This window comes from Tachypleus tridentatus, chromosome 1 (genome assembly GCF_004210375.1).
Source record: "Tachypleus tridentatus isolate NWPU-2018 chromosome 1, ASM421037v1, whole genome shotgun sequence".
Classification (NCBI taxonomy): domain Eukaryota; kingdom Metazoa; phylum Arthropoda; class Merostomata; order Xiphosura; family Limulidae; genus Tachypleus; species Tachypleus tridentatus.
This window is the reverse complement of record NC_134825.1, coordinates 144,175,335-144,195,653: the sequence shown is the minus strand read 5'-3', so window position 1 is coordinate 144,195,653 and position 20,319 is coordinate 144,175,335. Positions and strand designations below refer to the sequence as shown.

The window sequence follows — 20,319 nt, the reverse complement described above, 5'->3', positions numbered from 1 at the left end:
GTGAAAAATATTACCCAAGCATCCTGTTGAGAACAGTTCTTTATCACCAAGCTTTACAGCCATGTATTCAGCTTGTTTCATGTTTTTAACAACCTCAATAACTGAAGTTTGGTAAGTTACAAAAGACTGAATAAATGGGAATTCTGTCCATTCAACAATAAAGTACTAGAAAAAAAATTGACCTAAAGAATCTACTGGCATTTTTAAAAATAAAATTCACACACAAAAAGTTTCAAGTGACGCCAATTACAATTACTGTTAAATTGCAAAACTGCAATTATTCTAATTCTGTATGGCTGTATAAAGAAAGGTCCCAAAATTAAGGATTAATGCATGGAGAAGATCCAATAGAAAATCTTGTCCCAAGACTTTTCAGACCTTTACCACTTTAGTACTCTACAGTAAAAAAAACACCAAAAAACTATAAATATATAATAGATGTATCAGTGTTGAGCTTATAAATACCATTATAAGCTACACTTTCAATATTTTAACTAGAAAATTTAGATTTTTACTTGAGAGAGCTAAGTAATATGATAATGAAATATATTTAGAAGGTTTACTATGATGGAATAATAATTAAGCTTTGTGTAATTTATAAAAAACACAGGGTTATAAATACAATAATCAGTTAGCAGTGAGGTGAATGAAATAATTAGTGTTTCAGATCAGTGTTAGTTGTGAAAGTTACTGCATTTGTTTAGTGAATCAACTATTAGTAAGGATATTCTCTAATTTATTTACAAGTTAGGCATGTACATCATTTTGCTGAACAAGTACAGATTTAACAGGCTATTAAGGAAATTAAAGAAAATAACTGTTCATTTACATGAGGAAAACTGACATCAAAATAAAATAAAAAAAAAAAATAAGAAACAATATAAGGTAAAATTTGAATACACAAGTTCTGAAACAATGTACACTTATGTTCACTTAGTCAAAAAGTTGGTACTTTAATCTGGTTAACGCTAATCTAAACTTAATGCAATTAAAAACATATCTCTATTTTCTTTTGACACTGAACAGTGTTTGACTTCACTCATAAAGAATTCTTGAAACTTCTTGCACACTCTATAGTTATTCCACATTATTAAATATGTTACATGAGTGCATGTGCACTGCATCAATACAAGTTATGTAATGTTAGCTAAGCATGACTGGAAGGAAAATAGAATAAATAAAATATACAATGTTATGAGACTTAAACTACTTAGACTAAACCTTTATATTTTCATGTTATAATATGTAATCATTTTAACATAAAAAACAACATAATTTATATTTATTTCCTAATTTTTTTTATGAGGTTTACAACGTTGGTCAAGTGGCAAACCTCACGTTGTTAGACAAAAATACAACAAAATAAAATCTAACTGAAAATAAACATTTGAAATGTATTTAGGAGGTTTTAGAGAATAAACAAATAATATTTTAAATTTTTGGGATGAGTAATAGCTTTGACAAATGACAAAAAGACTATAAATAGTCCATCTTTACTCTAAGATAAAGCCGTAGTAAACTTTTAGACCAATAGTTCATGTGACTTTTTACATAAGCATGGCCAGACATTTTTGTCAAATTTCAGTGAATAACTTTTTACATATGCCTTACACTGAAACCCAGTTTAACATCAAATTGTAAGTTAAGATTCATCAATCCACCAAATTTGAAAAAAAAAAAAAAAAATCCATAAAAAGTTAAGTATGTTTTTCTATCAAATAAAGTTTGTGTATTTTTGGTGTGAAGAAAAAAAGAATAAATTCAATCAAAATTGAAGATTTTATACCCCATACATTGCTTAATGGATTGCCTTAAACTTTGGTATGTGAAGTAAAGGTCCAGAAGAACTCATCTGCTGGAAATGTGATAGTTTGGATTACCACAGTCCAAACTAAATTATCTGCTAAATTATCATTCCTGTTAATAACACACAATGTGTCTTTCAGGTTAGTTTGGCTTCATGAAACCCTTGATGTTTGTAACAACCTAGCAACTATCAGAAGTCAACAAAAAGCTGCCTGTGTTCCATTTACTTTCTTTACAATATTTCAAACTTATGTTCTTGGAAATTCTTTAAAGTTATATGTTGGTTATCAGTATACCTCATTACCACAATAATATTTCAGTTAGAACTTCCTTTCAGACACACAAGTCTCATGTGCATTTGATTTAGCTATTTCAGTGATCCTGACAAAGAGAATACTTTTTTACCTTACAATTTCTTATTTAACTAGTTGTCTGCCTAGTTTTACAAAAATTGAAATGTTTTAGTGTAAATGAAATTAAACATTTAAGACTTGTTATTCAGTACAATTTTATAATAGATATAAATACACACTTTCTAAAAGTTTTAATAGGCTTAGTAAATAAAGTACCAATAAATTGGCTGATCAAAATGTTGCTACTACTCATGTACTTATATAAGGTATATTAATGATTTATAATTAGTAATATGAAAGATAACTTTATGATACACAAACATTTGTGGAAGCATGCATATGTACAACATGACTCCATAAAATTAAAACATGCATACAATGTAAATATTTCAATAAACCAAGATTTTAAGGCTTTCTTTTTAGTTTCTATTTTAAAACAATGTATTGAAACTCTTATATGGTCAACCTATGTTATACATACCTGTAGTATTTTAATTTCTTTGGCAAGTAAATTCTGAGATTTTGCAATATTCTTCTTTGTAATACTTTTAATGGCCACAGGTAGATCACATTTCTGAAAAAAAAATTGTCTAATGTACACTAATTTGAATTTTGAAATGTATGCAAAGACTAAAAACTTGTAAATATAAAAATAAAACTGCAAAAAAATAATATACAGCATTAACAAAACTACTTTTCTCCAATTAAATGAAAAATAAAATTAGCCTACCATATCTAAAACACAATGGCTACTTTAAATTATTAACTATCTGCTGTTGATCTAGCACTCTAAAAACTAAAAGTAGCATAACCTCTTAGTAAAAAAACAAAAAATCTGAACAAGGAAAACTTTTCATAGTAAGTAATATATAACAGGTTCTCAGATAAATAATTATATTTAACCTCTAAATGGCAAAATAAATAAAGATCTATACTCACATTACATAAAATTTTTTTTTGAAATATTAAAAAACCCTGAAGAATGTGAGATACACACACAATGGTGATAAATATCAATAGAGTAAAACACACAAGTTCCCAGAAACCCATTAAAAAAACAAAGGGAAAATTTTAATAAACATGAATATATAGTAGACTTTTACATCTATAAAGAATGTGGCTATCTATCAAAATGTTAAAATAAGTTTAATTAACAAGATAAACCACCTCATAAGACAAACCATTCTAAATAGGTTATGCTTTTATTGCATAAGGTCACTGGTTAGGCTTCATTTGAAGCACTGTGTTCAGTCTTGTGCTTCTTATCTTATGAAGCATATTGTATTGTTGAAAAGGATTCAGATGCCTGGGATGTAAAGGTTGTCATTTGAAAAAAGGTTAAGATGTCTGAAAATATTTTCTCTTGGAAAAAGAAAAACTGGATGGGTGTGTGTTTTTATTATAGCAAAGCCACATTGGGCTATCTGCTGAGCCCACTGAGGGGAATCGAACCCCTGATTTTAGCATTGTAAATCCATAGACATACCACTATACTAGTGGGGGGGCCATAAACTGGATGGGTTATGATTGAGATTTTTAAGACTGTCAAGGGAATTGATAATATAAAAGCATCATTCTTTTTCACACTTAATCATGAAACTTGTAGGAGTAGGAAACAACTTTTGACAGGCTAAAAGTCATAATACCTATTATAGTTTAATTTTTGTAGCAGGGTGAATCGGTTATTGAAATTGTCTTCATGTGTGGAAGATGTAGTTAATTTAAGAGAGTTTAAGGGATGGCTTTCAACTTTTATTTGATTATTATTTAAAGTTTAGTGGATGGAAATCCTCAGTGTATCAACAGATGTTTCTTTGTTCCCTTAAGTTTATGGTTTATGACTTGTTGATTTTGGAATGTATTTAGAGAAATTTTGAATTAAGATTAAGAAGGTTATTGTAGCCTTGTTCAAACTGGAGTAGAGTATTGGTCCTATTACTGCACGAAGAATATCAACGTGTAAAAAAGTATGCAAAAGTGAGCTGTTAGAATGATTCCTAATCACTTTTGGTGTAAGCTGTATTGATGCTGATAAGTTCAGGATTTGTTTATATATGAGGTGCAGATGTTCAAATTTGTTTAGGAATGAAACAGTCTCTACATAAGCTGCATTTGTGAATGTAGAAAAGTAGAAAATACAGACTTGAATAGCAAATGTAATGTTTAAACCTTGGGAGCTTAGATGCAGATTTTTCTCGGTTTTTTTCACTAGAAGTATATATATAATATGAGCAACAGCACACTGCTTGGACAGCTTAAGAGATTGATCAACCAGAATACAAGGGTCCTTTTCTTCCATAATGCTCTTATGATTATAACCATACTTAAATGGAGAAAATAAAGCCCAAACAAATTAACATAGTGAGGCAGAAGAATACATGACTAACTGGTCTACTTCACACAACAAATCAGATGGATATAAAATGTCAAGCAATAATCAGACTGTATGGTTTGATAAACACACTGTTGTACTATTTACTCAACAATAACAGCACTTAAGCCCATATGGCTCAAAACCACTGGTAAGTCAGCATGCCATATAATAGGGATGACCTGCACTGCACCAACATGAATTCCAACATCCTGTTTCCCACTGCAAAGTGATGTCCATTTGGACTTTCTCTGAAGGGATCATACAACCAGTGAGAATCTCTCCACCTCAACCACCCCAGCTGGGAATGGGAAGAGCCCTCAAGATTCACTGAAGATCCAATCAGACTTAACTATAGCAAAATATTTTTACTGAAGAAAGTGCAGTAGGTTACCCACAAAATCTAGTTTGAAAAGGTTGCACATGCATGAGTCAGAGGAGTGGGCAATCACTCCTCTAATGCTGGCTTTTTCCATGAGTCCTTAGAAGGTACATTCTGAAACAAATATTGAAACATATAAACATAATCACACCACAGTAGTGACCCTGGAGTAAAACCTCATCTCACTAGTGAATACTTCTCGATCCAGGGCAAATGGGTTTAACACCTTCTGTTACCTCTTAATGTACATTTAAGCAAGTAAATATAACTGTGAGACAACACTGGCTTCTGAGAAATGAATGGGATGAATAATACAAATAGGTAAAGATATAAAACAGGCATTTACACACCAAAAAACAATGGATAGAATGGAACATGGAGGCTGGAGGTAGGCAAATTTAGTTGGAGACAGATCCTCAAGACAGAGATAATGGAAGATGAAGGTGTTTAGCATAGTCCACATTCCTGCCTGAAAGATTTCATCCATGCGAGGCTAAAGAGAATGAATAAAATGGCAAATTTGATGTGTAACACATGATACAGCTTGTGAGCATCTCAATCCAGGAAGAAATAGATGACACAGACGAGTTGATGAATACAGGATGAGAGATCACTGGTAGAAGAGAGTATCCTATGGCAAGAATACATTATTGCAACCCCCCCCCCTAAGAAAAAGGGACAGTGCATGCTGAGTAAAATCTGACCACCTAAATGAGACAGAACAGGACATCAAGGTAAGTACAATTAGAGAGGACCAAGATCAATAGATGAGATATAAATAAAATGAGACAATCTCCTTTCTCAGCCACCTATATCTAAGGAAGAAGTGAGCAATCATGGAATAATAAATCAAGGAAGATCTATGTAAGAAAGTAAGGGAGCCCTTTAATACATAAAGATCAGACTTGTGATAACCACAAACAAAAAGAAGGAAACAAGACTTCAGAGTGAAATGTTTGTTTGTTTTGGAATTTCGCACAAAGCTACTCGAGGGCTATCTGTGCTAGCTGTCCCTAATTTAGCAGTGTAAGACTAGAGGGGGAGGCAGCTAGTCATCACCACCCACCTCCAACTCTTGTGCTACTCTTTTACCAACGAATAGTGGGACTGACCGTAACATTATAACACCCCCACGGCTGGAAGGGCGAGCATGTTTGGCTCGAAAGGGATGCGAACCTGCGACCCTCAGATTACAAGTCACACGCCTTAACATGCTTGGCCATGCTGGGCCAGAGTGAAATGAAACAAAAAACAAGTGGTCAGGGGTTCAAGAGTCTGATCTTCAGAGCCACAATAACACTATCTATAGTTACCCTTTTCTGCACATTTCATTAGGTTTTACTTGGTTATATTCAAAGTTGAATTATGCAATTTTACAATCAATGTATACCAATGAAATTAATGTTAAGATTTATATTACAGTTCAAAGTTTTATACTATCCAAGTTTTAATTCCTTTATTTCAAAAGAAACCTTAAAAAAAATCTTAAACTTCAGTTTTGTTATCACATGAAATACAAGTTTGCAAAATCTTAACATTCTGTTTCTGTAACATGGAATAGTTCTTCAGGTACACTATATTTCTATATGCAAGCATAAACTAGATTAATTACCCTGTTTACACATTCTTCTTTCAAACTCCTTAGGGCAAGTTCAGAGAAAGGAAAAATAAATTTATTGGAGCTCATAACAGAAGACATGCCCAATTTCTACACACTGAGTTGCAATTTCTCAGCCAACAAAACTTATTTGTGTCAGAGGTTTAGAATAAATAGAAAAGTACATTTTAAAATATGATCTCACAACTGTTATTTTAAAATTGGCGAGAATAATTTTCATAGAGAACTAGATAAAGTACACTTAGCGTAGTTTCTGCTTTTGTCCTCACTAGTACTTTAATATTGTTTCTCTTTTAAAAAGTTGTTAGTTAAATGGAGAGTTGAATTTTATTGACGTTTTAGTTTATATTTTAGTTAATTATGTTTTATTTATGTTTTAAGGTTTATATTTGAAAGGTTTAATAATTTATTTATTATAACTCACAGCCAATGAGGGTTAGTATAATACAGGAATGCTACCACATCCTGCCAATGACTAAAATTTCTCTTTCAACAAGATAACATTGGCCAGGAACACCTACTAATATGTGTTGTGATAAGTAACAACACTGAAGGACAAGGAAGAAAAATAAAGCATTAAAATTTAAATATATGGGAAAATGTAAATACAAACAATTAAGAATCTAACAAGAAAGTATTTTAAGAATCATGATGATGAGAAACCAACTTGAAGTAAACAGGTATTTTAAAGATGAATGGTAAGGGTATTAAAACTCTAATTAAAATAACATACAGAACATCTTGACCACTAAGGTCATCTTCAGGTTAACAAAGAAAGTTTGCAAACATTATACCATGCAAATGGGCATTCAGTCATCAAAATAGGATTACAATGTCCATCCATAACAGAATTAACAGTGAACAGTGTGGCAAAAGTTTGAGCATTATGATCACTGGTTCAAGCCTAAAGCTCTTTGTCTTTATTAAAGCACTTGTTGTGTTGTATAATTATAAATTTAGGGTTTTGTTACAATGAAAACATTGATTGAATAACTGAACACCTGAAAAACAAGAATGTTCACTATTAATAATAAATAAAACTTTAATGTGATAATTCACATAATTTTGATCAATAATCTTTATTAATCATTTTGATTGAACACTTGAACTTCATTTTTTAAATTTACTTTAGATAATTTAGACTCTCCAAAATTAAAAAAAAGAACAAAAGGTGCCAATAAAACTCTTCTCACCCTCTAAAAATTGCTGAAAATCAATTTTTGTAATGATGATGGTGAAGAGGGAGCAGTTCCTCTAAATTTCATACCAGGGCATTTCCTTGTATACAACTGGAACCTAAGCAGTTTTCACACTTCCAACCCATGATTTTGTGACTGGATGGTCCTTTAAATACATACAAGGCCCATGTTGTTTACTCTTTTTTGTTCTTCTTCCATATATATATCCATGAAATTATGATCAGGACAGGAAGAACCTGATAAGGAAAAAGGACAAAAATACCTGTTGGACCTCCCTGTAACTAGGTAAACAGGAAATCACAGTGGGCAGAGAAGAAACTGCTGGCAAACTTAATCAACTCATTTACAAAGTATTAGAGACTCTCCAAGTGGAGATCTCCAAGATATAATTGAGAGAATCCAGCTTCAAAAATGTAAAGTATTCCAATAAAGCAAATGCCCAAAACCAAGTTATTTGGACAACTGCTAAAAAAAAAAAATGAGGCCAGTATGTAATCCAGGATGATCTTATCCTCAGTAAGTGGTCAAGACAAAGAGCCACAGAAAAACAGTAAAGTTAAGAAAAAGTGTAGATTGATGGCAAAAAAAGCAGCAGCAAAGTCAGGAGAACATGGCAACTAGAAGATAACAAAGCTTAGAAAATAATCTGAATGTACACAAGTTTCAGGCACAGAAGGAAAGAGAAGAAAGTATAAGGTTTGAAAGTCATTCAATAAGCTAACTCATGAAAAACTGGAGAAAGAGAAAGAAAGTCACATACATGAGGTATCAGTCTGGCAAAGGATAATGATTAAACTACCTGATCATGATCCAGGATTGAAAAAAACAAAAACAAAGGCAAGTAATGGTTGGTTGGTTTGGTGTTTTATGGCACAAAGCAGCTAGGCTATCTGAGCCAAGCATCCAGTAAAAAGTTAAAATTAAGGTAAATTTAGTAAAAAATTCATAAAAGGAAATTAAGGTAAAACAAAAAGTTAAAAAAAAATAAATATCATTAAAACCAATGTTTACATCTAGTCTACAGCAGTAAGAAAAAACTACAGTAATACAAGTTGTACAGGACTTTCTGTAGCATAACTGTAATTATCATAACTAGCCAGGAAGACTAACAGGTAAGTACAAAAACCACCATCAGTCACCTGAAGATGTCCTTTCCAGTCCTGGTTTCGAGTTCTTTGACGTTAGAGCGATTTTCTAATTTCAAATTGAACTAGATGGACTTTGATTCTTTAAGGGAATCACATTAAAAAAGATCTAATGTATAAATTAAAAAACTTAAATAATATTAAAAAGATTAATGGCCTTTAAAAAACTAAAAACATTTCCAAGGTGGACAGTGTAACCATCACCAATAACACTGTCTAACGTTGTAGATAAACCTTAGAACAGAAAACATTTAAAATGGTGCCATCATTGAGAGTGATGATGACAGCAAAATGTGGCTTATTATGACCTGAGTGTTACACACACTACACACTGGTGCATCAGTTCCAGATAAAAGAAAATGATGAGTTTGAAAACTGTGACCACTGCATAGTCTAGTTAGAACAACTTCCTCTTTCTGATCCTTACAGAAGCAAGATGGCCAAAGTCTAATACAGGGTTTTATTTGAAAAAGTTTGTTTTCATGTTGATCGCTCCAAGTCGACTGCCAACTGAAAAATGAGAGAATGGTGAAGGAGAGCAAGTTGAGAGATCAAAAGCAGGAAAGGACTGATTAGGTGCATGAAAATAAGTATAAGAATCAGTAATGAAAAGAGAAAGGTTGTGATCAGAGAGCATACACTTTACAAAGCAACCCCTCCTATCAATATCAGCACTTCTCCAGAGGGGATGATGTCCATTAAAGTCCTTCAGGATTAGAAAGGAAGATGGAAACTGTTCAATGAGAGAATCAAGGTCTGATTGATCACAGGTCTCTAAAGGCAACAGGTAGAGAGAACAAACAGTGATGGTATGACCAAAGGAAACACGGATGGCTATGGCCTTGAAGGGTTTGTTGAATGGCAGAGACAGGGTAGGCACATGCTGATCAACCAACAGTGCCACCCCTCCAAGCACTTGTCCATCACACAGTCTGTCATTTCTGTACAAAGAAAACTGCTGAAAGGTGACTGTATCGGCAAATTTCAGAAATGTTTCCTGTAAGGAGAGACAAACAGGATGGTAAGAAGCAATCAGTGTTTTGATGTCATCCAGATTAGAATGTAAACCTCGACAGTTCCATTGTATCATGGTGGCCATTTTTATTCATGTGTAAGCAAATTGGGCAGAGGACCATTCAATTTACGACCACGTCTTTTTTCCTTACTCTCTTTATTCAAGGGAGGTCTATCAACCTCCATGGATCCTGCCCTCGGTCGATTGGGCAGGTCTTTGCTGTTGGAAGGGGATTCCAGAGACTAAGGACGTGAATGAATGACTGTTTTGCATCGTGGGGTGAGAGAGGAAGATGTACCTAAGGAAATGCCTGTGCCTGGAACCAAAGGATGTGGATCTTGGGGTTTGTTGGAATGTATATAAGGGACAGAGATAGGTGTAGAAGTTGATTCATCAACTTTTTTAACCATGGAGGTCAAAAGACTTTCATTTGGTTTGAGAACAATTCTTTAGGAAGCATAGAGAGATCGGTCTACACTCTCACAGTAGTAGTGGAACAAAATGCAGCAGCATACATCCAAGATGAAGTGATAGGCAGCAATTTTTAAGCCTCAGGGTGTGTAATGTTTTGAATCATATTCAAACACTGCACCACTTTTTTTTCTTCCAACCATTTAGGGCAAGAACAAAAGTAGGACAGGTGAGAGCCATTGCAACTGATGCAATGAGAGTCCATTTCACACTCATGGGCATCATGGTCATTGCCACTGAAACAAGCACACGTCAAGGAACCATCACATGACGTATTAAGGTGACTGAATCGCTGACACTGGAAACATCTGAGTGTGTTTGGAATGTATGGCTGTACCCTGCAATAAAGATAACCTGCCTTGATGGTGGCAGGTAGTTGTGGTGATGTAAATGTCAGAATGAGGACACCAGTCTGCATAGTAATTCCATCTTTGTGAGTGGAGATACACCTCACTGCAGAAACTCCTTGGATGGAGAAACCAGCAAGAATTTCTGACTTGGGGATGTTCTTCAAATCCCTCTCAACAATAACTCCTTGTGATTAATTCAAATTAGCATGAGGTGTAACCTCAGTAGGTATATCCCTAATCATCTTTGAATGCAAGAGGAGTTCACTGTGTTGAGATGTGGATGTTTCCACCAATATGTCACCAGACTGAAGTTTCTTTATTGACTTTGGAGAGCCAGCAAGTCTCTCTAATCTCTTCTGAATTAAAACGAGAGACACTGCACTAAAGGTTTGTCTGAAAGAGAATGTAGTATAAGAAAATTGGGTACAAGAGGTGTTACAGTTGTTGAAGATTGCTGCTCAGAATCTTCAAGATGTAGTCATTTACCTAGACTGTTTCTTCACTATTTTATTTACATTTTTATTTGAAGGATCCATAATAAAAAAGGAATATTTTATTGCCCACTGACCCCACCCACGCCCTACAAAGAGACACAGTACAATGCCAAACAAGCACACTGCAGCAATGCCAGGGTTTCGTGAACACTATATCTAAACACCAGCAGCAGATACAATATCCACAACACTTGTTGAGAACATCCAACACTGGTACTTGGTTGACCCTAGTCCAAGTGGACCTGCCAACTGACCCAAAGGCTTCCTGTCTACAGGAATTCAAAAGCCAAAAACCACCAGGATCCTCTCTTCCCCTTCACAGGTCACGATGCATGGCAAACACATGGGTGGATGTTTAGATCCCTGAGAAGGTAAACTGAAAGAACAGAATCTTCCCTGGGAGGTCCCCTCACCACCTACAGAAATCCACACTGACGGGGGCAAGTAATGGAAGGAACTGATCAAAATTGTCTGAAGGTATTGCAGGCTCAGTACGAGCTACAAAAATAGAAGGCTGTAAGACTTGGGTCTAAGATAAAGTCTGTAGCATAAATGTTATTGGACACTGTTACCATTCTATTGGTAAATTAGGATTTTCAGCTAGATACTGCTAGCAGCTGCTCAGTTTTAAGAAATTAAATATGAGAGACCAAATTTTATATTTAAAACAATTATTTAATGAGATATGATCAAATATTCCTTACATTGCCCTAGTTATTCCATAAATGTAGTGCTTTCCTGAACCTTTTGCTGCCTAGCCAGCTTGAGACCATCTCTAACATATAATTCACCCTCACCATGAATACTATTCCACAAAAACCAACCAGTCAACATAAAGAAGTATTATTTTGGTATTATTTATAGTACCCATTTATTTGCTCATGGTTATCCCTACACACCCACTCTGTATGGTATACAATATGGTGTTAACTCTTATTTAACTCAAGAGATGCACTCTTCCTCAACAAGTTGTGGGATTGATCCATGAAGTATTTAATTTCCAAAAAGATAATAAAAAACCATTTAACTAATCTAACTTATCCTGTTTTCTACTCTGTTCTATACTACATATAGTAAGCCTAATCTATAAAATATTCATTCATTCTCTTTTTGAAACTCTTATATTATAGCTTCTACCATACTTGAAGGCAAACTATTCTATTACAAAAGCAACAATGCCTTAAATGAAGTCCTATATATGTTTTAAACTTGTGTCCTTCAATGTAACTACCTGGAATTTATTAAAACAACAGCTAGATGGATGTATTCCAAAATTCTAACAATCATAAAAACCTTGATCATGTCCCTTAGAGTTCTCTCCAGCTTTCCCTGACATTTCTATGAGGAAAATTATAACTGATTTGAATCATATAGATATTAATAACTGAAAGATAAATAATAATAAAAAAATTGAGAAATCAAAATTAGAGAAAGTTCCAGGATTAAAAACTTTTTTCAAGGAGGTCTGTCTTTCATTTGTGATATGTCAATAAAGAATGAATTGATGTCTGTGAGTTGAAGAGATGCTTATTTTACTTCAATTTTTAAAGAGCATAACAGAAGTTGCCCTGGAAATTATAAGCCAGTTAGTAGTGGGAAAAATTCTAGTCTGATAAAAACTTTGAAAAATAATTTAAAATAACAAAACACATAAAACTAAAGAACAACAGGGATATGTTAGTTTATCAAAGCTATACCATCCACGAAAGGAAAATATTAAAAAATAATAAAATCAAAATCCATATCATTTAGATATTTAATGAAATAAGGTATGAAAATCAACTTGGATTCACCAGAGTGAAATCTTACCTTGCTACTCTGTTATCTATTTTAGGCATATTACTGTTATACTTGGACAAAAGAACAGGCATATTATAGCATTTCATATTTTCTGTATCCCTAAAAACTTTAGCCATAACATATGATTCTTAAAAATTTTAAAGAAAGGATGTGAACCAGATTTATTTAGATTTTCAAGGAATTTTTAATAAAGTGCCACCCAAAATATAAGTTAAGAAATCATAATTTGTAAAGGTTAGGGAAAGACTTTAATAAGATTTGAGTGTGTTTACTTGAGAGAAAGCAAAAGGTTTTTATTAATGGAGTTCAGTCACACTGGACTTTTATTACTAGTAAAGAACTTTGGAGATCAATGATTCTAATAAGGATGCAGTTTGTAAAAAATAGTGTTTGCTGATGATGTTTACTCTTGGTTATTTTTAGCTGCATTCAGGATGTTGAAGTATAACTGAAGGGCTTGGATTAACTGGTAAGTTCTAGAAGTGTCTGGCAAATGACAATAAATTATAATAGCTAGATTATTATAATCTGAACTACTGTTTAATATAAATGGAAAACCACTTAAAAGTGTAAATGAAGAAAAAAGATCTTGATATATATAGTTGTTATACAAGTCACTCAAGCCATCAAAACAGTGCTGTTACAAGATGTTATCAAAATTTTAGAATGTATTTAATATTTATAGACACTGGTTAAAAGCCAAAGGAGATAATTATTCGTTTACACAAATCACTACTTTGACCTGTTAAAGAGGTGCTCTTCTTGAAAAAATGTACAAAATTATCTTGATATCATCAGGATTAAGGCCCCCAATTTCTTTATGCTGTATTTTGAAAATAACAAAACAAAAATACAAGTTCAATATATTTGAAAAAAAGAATATACCAGGATTCAATCAAGACAATTTTTGTTACAAAACAAAACACTTATAATGATTTGTCATATGCAATTGTGGAAGCTTAGAGGTTACACAGGTTTAATGAAAAAGTAATACCTTCTTAAAAATTAAATGGTAGGCTCAAATGTTTACTTTCTACAAGATGGTCATGCAAGGGTAGTCTTGAAGGTTGAATGACCAAATGTTCCTTTATTGCATAGTTTACATTATATAAAAATATGTCAAGATATTTCTCTTTTCCCAAAATAATTACCCCAAACCTGGAATCACCTTTTTACTGGTAGTTCTTCTCCAAATCTTCTTCAAAACTCGGCATTCTTTCCAATGTTAAAAAGTTGGTAAAAACTGAACACACAATGCATCGGACACAAGTGTCATACCACATGATACAGTACAGTAATACTGCTATACCTTACAATTAGTTATGTAAATATATATATTTATCTTTGGCACACAAGTATTAGTTTGTAATTTGACTCACCATTTAATAAAAACTAATACACAATGATACAGTAAAAACATGTAATGTTTGTAATACTAGAAGTCTTAAATCCACAAAACACAATTTACTGAAAAATTTAATCATAATATTCACATAAAACTAAAACTATATTAATATCTCCCTTTTTGTTTGTAGTAATTAATGACAAAAGTTGTTCCAATACAAAAAAAAAGCATTAACTGAGTAACAAGAAATAATGGCTTTATGTAATATAACTTTATAAAACTGTGAAAATTATCACATAATTTCTATATTTAATAATACAGAACTGCAGTAGCAGCAAAACTAACGTTAATATTATAAGTAATGTGTGTCAACTGAACTAAAAGTAAAATTACAAAATCAGATATCAATCACAGTTCATAAATCGACTTACTCTTTTATGTCGCCCTTTGAAAACAACAGCAAATGCACCGTGACCAATTAAATCCTTAGTACTGTATTCAAAATCTCCAACACTTTCCATTTTCAAAAACAGAAAACATATGCATACAAAAGGTTATGACCTAAAGTGCAAACACAAGTTCACAAAAAACTAAAATTCAATCATTCGTGCGTCTCGCTGTAAACCTACAAATACAGGATCATCACATTTTATAGAAATTACAATAGATAGCACAATAAGTATTACTAGTAAGGTAACGCGTAATTCGTAAATATGTGAACATTCAAGTACTGTTCTTTGAAATAGAGTTTAAAGTTCCTGGAATCGTCAATACCAATTTTAAAATTCCGCTTGCACTGTCATTAGTTTTATTTATGAATTCATCTCATCGAATAAGTGAATTAATATTTACATAATATCCAATACTACTATGAGTAACAGTAATTACAAATCACGCACACATCTACTGAAATTCCCTACAGCACTAACGCCCTCACCCGGTGTAAAATAACACATCTATCATTAATATTATTACAAATTTAAAATATTATCTATATTTGTTTGTTTTAGAGCAAAGACACATTGTGTTATCTGTTACGTTCACTATGGGAAATTGAAACCCTGATTTTAACATTATAAGTCCGTGAATTTATCATTGTCCCATCAACAGACAAAAGGTTATTAACGATCTAATTAGTTAGTAATGATATGCAATAATTATCTGTGTGTCTTTTCTTATAGCAAAACCATACTGGGCTCTCTGATGTATCCACAAAGGGGAATCGAATCCCTGATTTTAGCACAACAAGTCCATAGACTTACCGCTATCCTAACGTGGAATTGCAATAATTATCTGTCATATAATCTTACTCTCTTTTTTAAATGGATAAGTGATTGTACTGCTGATTTTTCTTAACTAAACATTTATTAATGTAGTATTTTTGTGATTTTCCAAACGTACCATGATCATTGAAGGTCATAACCTTAAATTATATAAATATGCCTTAGGGCAGTGTCTACTTCACTCCTCTCTTGTTTGTAGTTCAGTATAATGCTACAAAATGGGCTGTCAGTGCTGCACCCACCACGAGTATCAAGATCTTGTTTTTAACGTTACAAGCAATCAGCCTTACCACTTAGCCACTGGAAGGTTCAAGTGATAACTGTCAATGGATTTAGAAATATAGCAACATGAATCAAGATTTTCATTTAAAATAATGACTCACTTTAAACAAGAAAAAATCATATTGGTAGCCGTTATTATTATTTGGATGAGTAGTTTCACATTAATTTTACAGTGTTATGTTTCCTCGTCATTTTTAATCACATTTTGGTCTTCTTGATCTTTCGGAGCCCGACGGTTAGAACACTTGGGGGTGCTATAATGTTACTTTCAAATTAACTATGCGTTTGGTAAAAAGTACTTCAAACGTTGGAAGTGGATGATGTAAACTAGCTGCTTTTCCTCTGGTCAGTCACTGCTAAATTGTGATCAGCTAGCGCAAATAGCTCTCTTGTATAGCTTTTTGCAAAATTGAAAACAAACAAAAATTGTTATTTCGGTGGGACAGGGGCAAGTTTATACAATTACAACTCTACAATCCGTGGTTTGGACCCCGCAGTGGATAGAGTGTAGATAGACCTTTGTGTAATTTTGCATTGATTAAGAAAACAGCAACAACAAGAAGCTGATCACTCATCTAATAGTTCTGTTTAAAATCTGGAGTCTTTCGTGTAATTACATTTAAATATATACGCATATGTTACCTTATTATTACGGGTATATATTTGAAACAAAGAAATTTCAGAAATTCTATTACGAAACTTGATTTACATGGCCAAGTGTATTAAAGCATTCGACTCTAATCCCAGGGTCGCGGGTTCGAAGCCTCGTTACACCAAACATGCTCCCCATTTTAGCCGTAGGTTCGTTATAATATGACGATCAATCCCACTATTCATTCGTAAAAGTGTAGCTCAAGGGTTGGCGGTGGGTGGTGATAACTAGCTGCCTTCCCTCTAGTATCACACTGCTAAGTTAGGGACGGCTAGCGTAAATAGCTCTCTTGTAGCTTACAAACTTACTCTTTAGAAAAGTAATTAGTGTGTCTTGCACTGATATACAGTTTGAAAGAAAGGGTAAATCAGTGGAAAGAAGGTTATAAATATGTAAACCTTCTATACTATGAATCATATACACAGATACACAATGAATATCTCAAAAGCACTTTTTCTACATCTTTTCATGACGTTGATGGCCATAAAAATAAAAGGTAGGAACTTTGTTGGATAAAGCAATATGAGTAGTTACTCTTGGCTATCATTCTCTAGTAGAAAGAAGTGAAAGTTAATTAAAGGTCTCAAGTTTCTTTGTAGTGGATTGTGGTGTATGTAAACATAATTTGGAAAGTCATTAATAAATGTTATTAAGATATAGAAAACCTCTAAAACACTTGATTTTAATACGCCAATTTTCCCAACATTTGTCATAAAGCAACATTTTCCTCCATTGCGTAACTTCTGCTACTCTCAAAAGTGGGGAAATCCTGACTAATCTGGCAACCCTCCCGTTAACTATGAAACAGCTGTAAAATAACACCTCGGATCACCAATAAATGACTATATAAAATAGAGACATAAATATTTGGATATTCTTCTTCAAAATAATTGGTATTAATTCATTCTGCAAGTGAGACTTTCCCTTTTTATGATAAATAATTATTGCGTTGGTAATTGCTATCACGAAATAAAAACAACGGAGTTTGTATTCCTCCGCTTTCTAACGGCGCAATCGCAGCTTCTGCGAAGCACGTCACTATAGATTATTATGGCGGTTGGTGTCCACGTGGGATGGTAAAGAATATAACATGTTTTAGTTATTTTGTAATCTGCATAAACAACGCTTTTGATATTCAGAAAGTTTTAAGATCAAGGTCTGTGTTTGTAAGAGGTAAGTATATTTCTTTTTTCACACCCCTTCGTACATTTTTTAGTATTTTAATATTTTACCATATTGCACGTTATTGTTATCAACATTGTCATGCCTTGTGTCTGAACGAATCTAGGCATGTTGGATTTGTTATGTACTACTACTAAGACGGTTATAAATTGTCGTAAGTTTTGTGGTAATATTACTATTCCTAGTAATGATAATAATCGTTAATATTAATATATTTTTAATAGATAGGTAATAGTAAGTTAAGAGTTTGCACGTTAATGTTTTATGTAGTAGTTCATTAGTTCACACAGAAACATAGACTACACTACAGTTTACTAGTGCTGGTAGTACTACTTCTAGTGATATAGACATTATTATCATGAAGTAGTTTAAATTTTATTAGTCTCTATTTAAGAGGTGTTTGGTTTTTAAAACTAATTAGTTAAGCGTATGTCATATAATGAGAGTATATTATTACCATGTATAATCATGTGTTAAAACTTCAATGGTGATACATGTGCATTCTTTATTCAAGAGAATTTAAACTTAGTTATATAGTATGTAGTTAGTTTGGGTTCTCAGGATTTTTTTTTTCTGTTTGATTGTATAGATAGATTTTGGATATTCTGCTAGTTAACTTTTCATTTTTAATTAACAGTTTCTGCTGCATTATACAAATATAACATGCATACTGTATTAAAGTAAATATAAATTTTAAGGGTGGCATTTCATTCTGTGAAATTGTAATAATATTTTGAAGAAAATGGCAATAAACAGTTACTTAGACGTGCAAGTTGGTTGGTATAGCACTGTAGCTCAAGAAATCTGCTATATTTTATGTTTAATAACTAACAAAGTTAAAACAGGTTTGTGGTTTTTACAACATCATAGTCTAGTTGACTGAAACATTAATGTAAAAATTTTGTTTAGTGTCCTTGACATTTGATCCTGGGCACAAGAACCAAAAATTGAAAATGGTATGCACATATGACTAGATTTTTCCTGTTGAAATAATATTGCCATGAATCTAGTGATGTCAAATTAAAAAAATAATCCAAATTAATATTTGAAGTTCAATTTGTGGAATAAATATTCATAAAATATAAAATCTGAGATTGTAAAATGAAATATTTCACTTGCTATGTTATGGGAAGAAAGGTAAATTGTGTACTTTCTTACCCCTTGATTATAATTGTGGAACTTGCTTGAGGTTCTATTTTTTCTGTGCTTCAGACTTCATACCATCCATCATTTTGTGGCAAAAATGTGAATGTAAGAGATACCAGACAGTTTTCATACTAGCCAAAGTACTTGCTTGGATGGTAGCCTCAGGTTTGAGTATGACCCAATACCAATCAGTGATTTCTCGGGACAATTTTAAAAATACTACATATTAAGATGTATAAAAACCATGACACATTGTAATTATTAAAATAAATAATAAAAAGATTTTCTGTCCACAAGTAAGACTGATATTTCTTTAGTAGGGTTGTAATATAGGTTATTTTGACTAAGTTTATTCAAAACAGATGCTGCTTAAATTGAAGTAATGTAGTGAATGAGTAGCTTCAGAGAAGTAGAAGGTAAAACAAAATATATATTTTTAATCCTTTGTTTTACTTTTAATAAAGATAATAAGTATTTTGTATGTGAAAAATCTTTTTTTGTAATGAAATATTTTTACTAAAGATTTGTTTGTGAAAAACTGTTTTGCTACTAGTTTGAGCACAAAGTGATTTCATGTTGTGATTAGGAAAACTCTTTTTGTCCCCAAAATCTCAGATATTATTTACATAATCTCTTAAAACCTCCTAAATACATTTGAAACCTTTGTTTTTAGTAAAACTTTATATTTCAGATATCTTATTGTTATTTATAAATGAAGTTCAACATTTGTAAGCATGATTCTGGGATTCTGGAGGACCTTGTGTAGAGAATTCATGCAGTTCAACACATTGTTAAAAAACTATGTCACTAAGAAAAAGTCAAACTTTCAGATTTTTTATAAATTTTTTGTCCTTTTTGCATGGAATCAACCATCAACACTAGAACAAGTTGTCATAGAATCTCATAAGACTTGATACTATCATGGAAAATTAACCACCATTTGCCTGAAACTTCCTTTGTTTTCAAGAGCATTTCTTGAAAGATATATGGGACTTCGTAGATGTTTTCAGTGTTTTGGCAGAAGTTACAAATTTGTTTTTCTTCATGGTTGCTTTGTGCTTCACAAGAAATGGAATATTACTGGTATCTTTTGAATTTGCCAGTGCAAGACAAAGTGTCAAGTAGTGTAACAAAGGAATTTTTAGCCGTGAATCTTTTGATGACATCAGTGTTTTTACAAGTTACTGTGCTTATGCCATCTGTTCCTTGGCAAATGAGATTTTTTTCATCTGAAATTTTTTAGTGAGAAGTACAAAAATATCATTAGCCACTGTTCCTTCTAATTCACCCAGGAACAAGATATGGCTTTCTACTTGCCTATTCCAAATAAATTGAATGTATATATAACAGTATTTTGGTAGACATTGTGGTCTGTACTTTCATCAAGTTCTGGTGTGTACATCTTAGATTCTATGTCCATAAAAA

At 32.6% G+C, this 20,319-nt stretch overlaps 2 protein-coding genes across 5 annotated transcripts in view; one reads left to right on the top strand and one right to left on the bottom strand.

Moving 5' to 3' along the window:
• Nucleotides 1–15,294, bottom strand: part of LOC143226012 (serine/threonine-protein kinase unc-51-like) — a 116,367-nt gene extending 101,073 nt beyond the window's left edge. The window contains exons 1-2 of the mRNA XM_076456384.1: nucleotides 14,781–15,294; nucleotides 2,641–2,733 (exon numbers count right to left, since the gene is read on the bottom strand). Of these exons, the coding sequence (XP_076312499.1) occupies nucleotides 2,641–2,733; nucleotides 14,781–14,870 (183 nt within the window). The 5' untranslated portion in view covers nucleotides 14,871–15,294. The remainder of the gene's footprint in view (nucleotides 1–2,640; nucleotides 2,734–14,780) is intronic.
• A 2,077-nt stretch (nucleotides 15,295–17,371) lies between these two features.
• LOC143226003 (uncharacterized) overlaps nucleotides 17,372–20,319 on the top strand; it is a 49,298-nt gene continuing 46,350 nt past the window's right edge. For 2 of the 4 annotated variants that reach the window (XM_076456340.1, XM_076456351.1), the window contains exon 1: nucleotides 17,372–17,739. The gene's annotated coding sequence lies outside the window, so the exon portion shown is untranslated. Of the gene's footprint in view, nucleotides 17,740–17,802; nucleotides 17,903–20,319 lie in introns of those variants that run through there. The other 2 variants (XM_076456361.1, XM_076456371.1) reach the window with 2 other exon arrangements.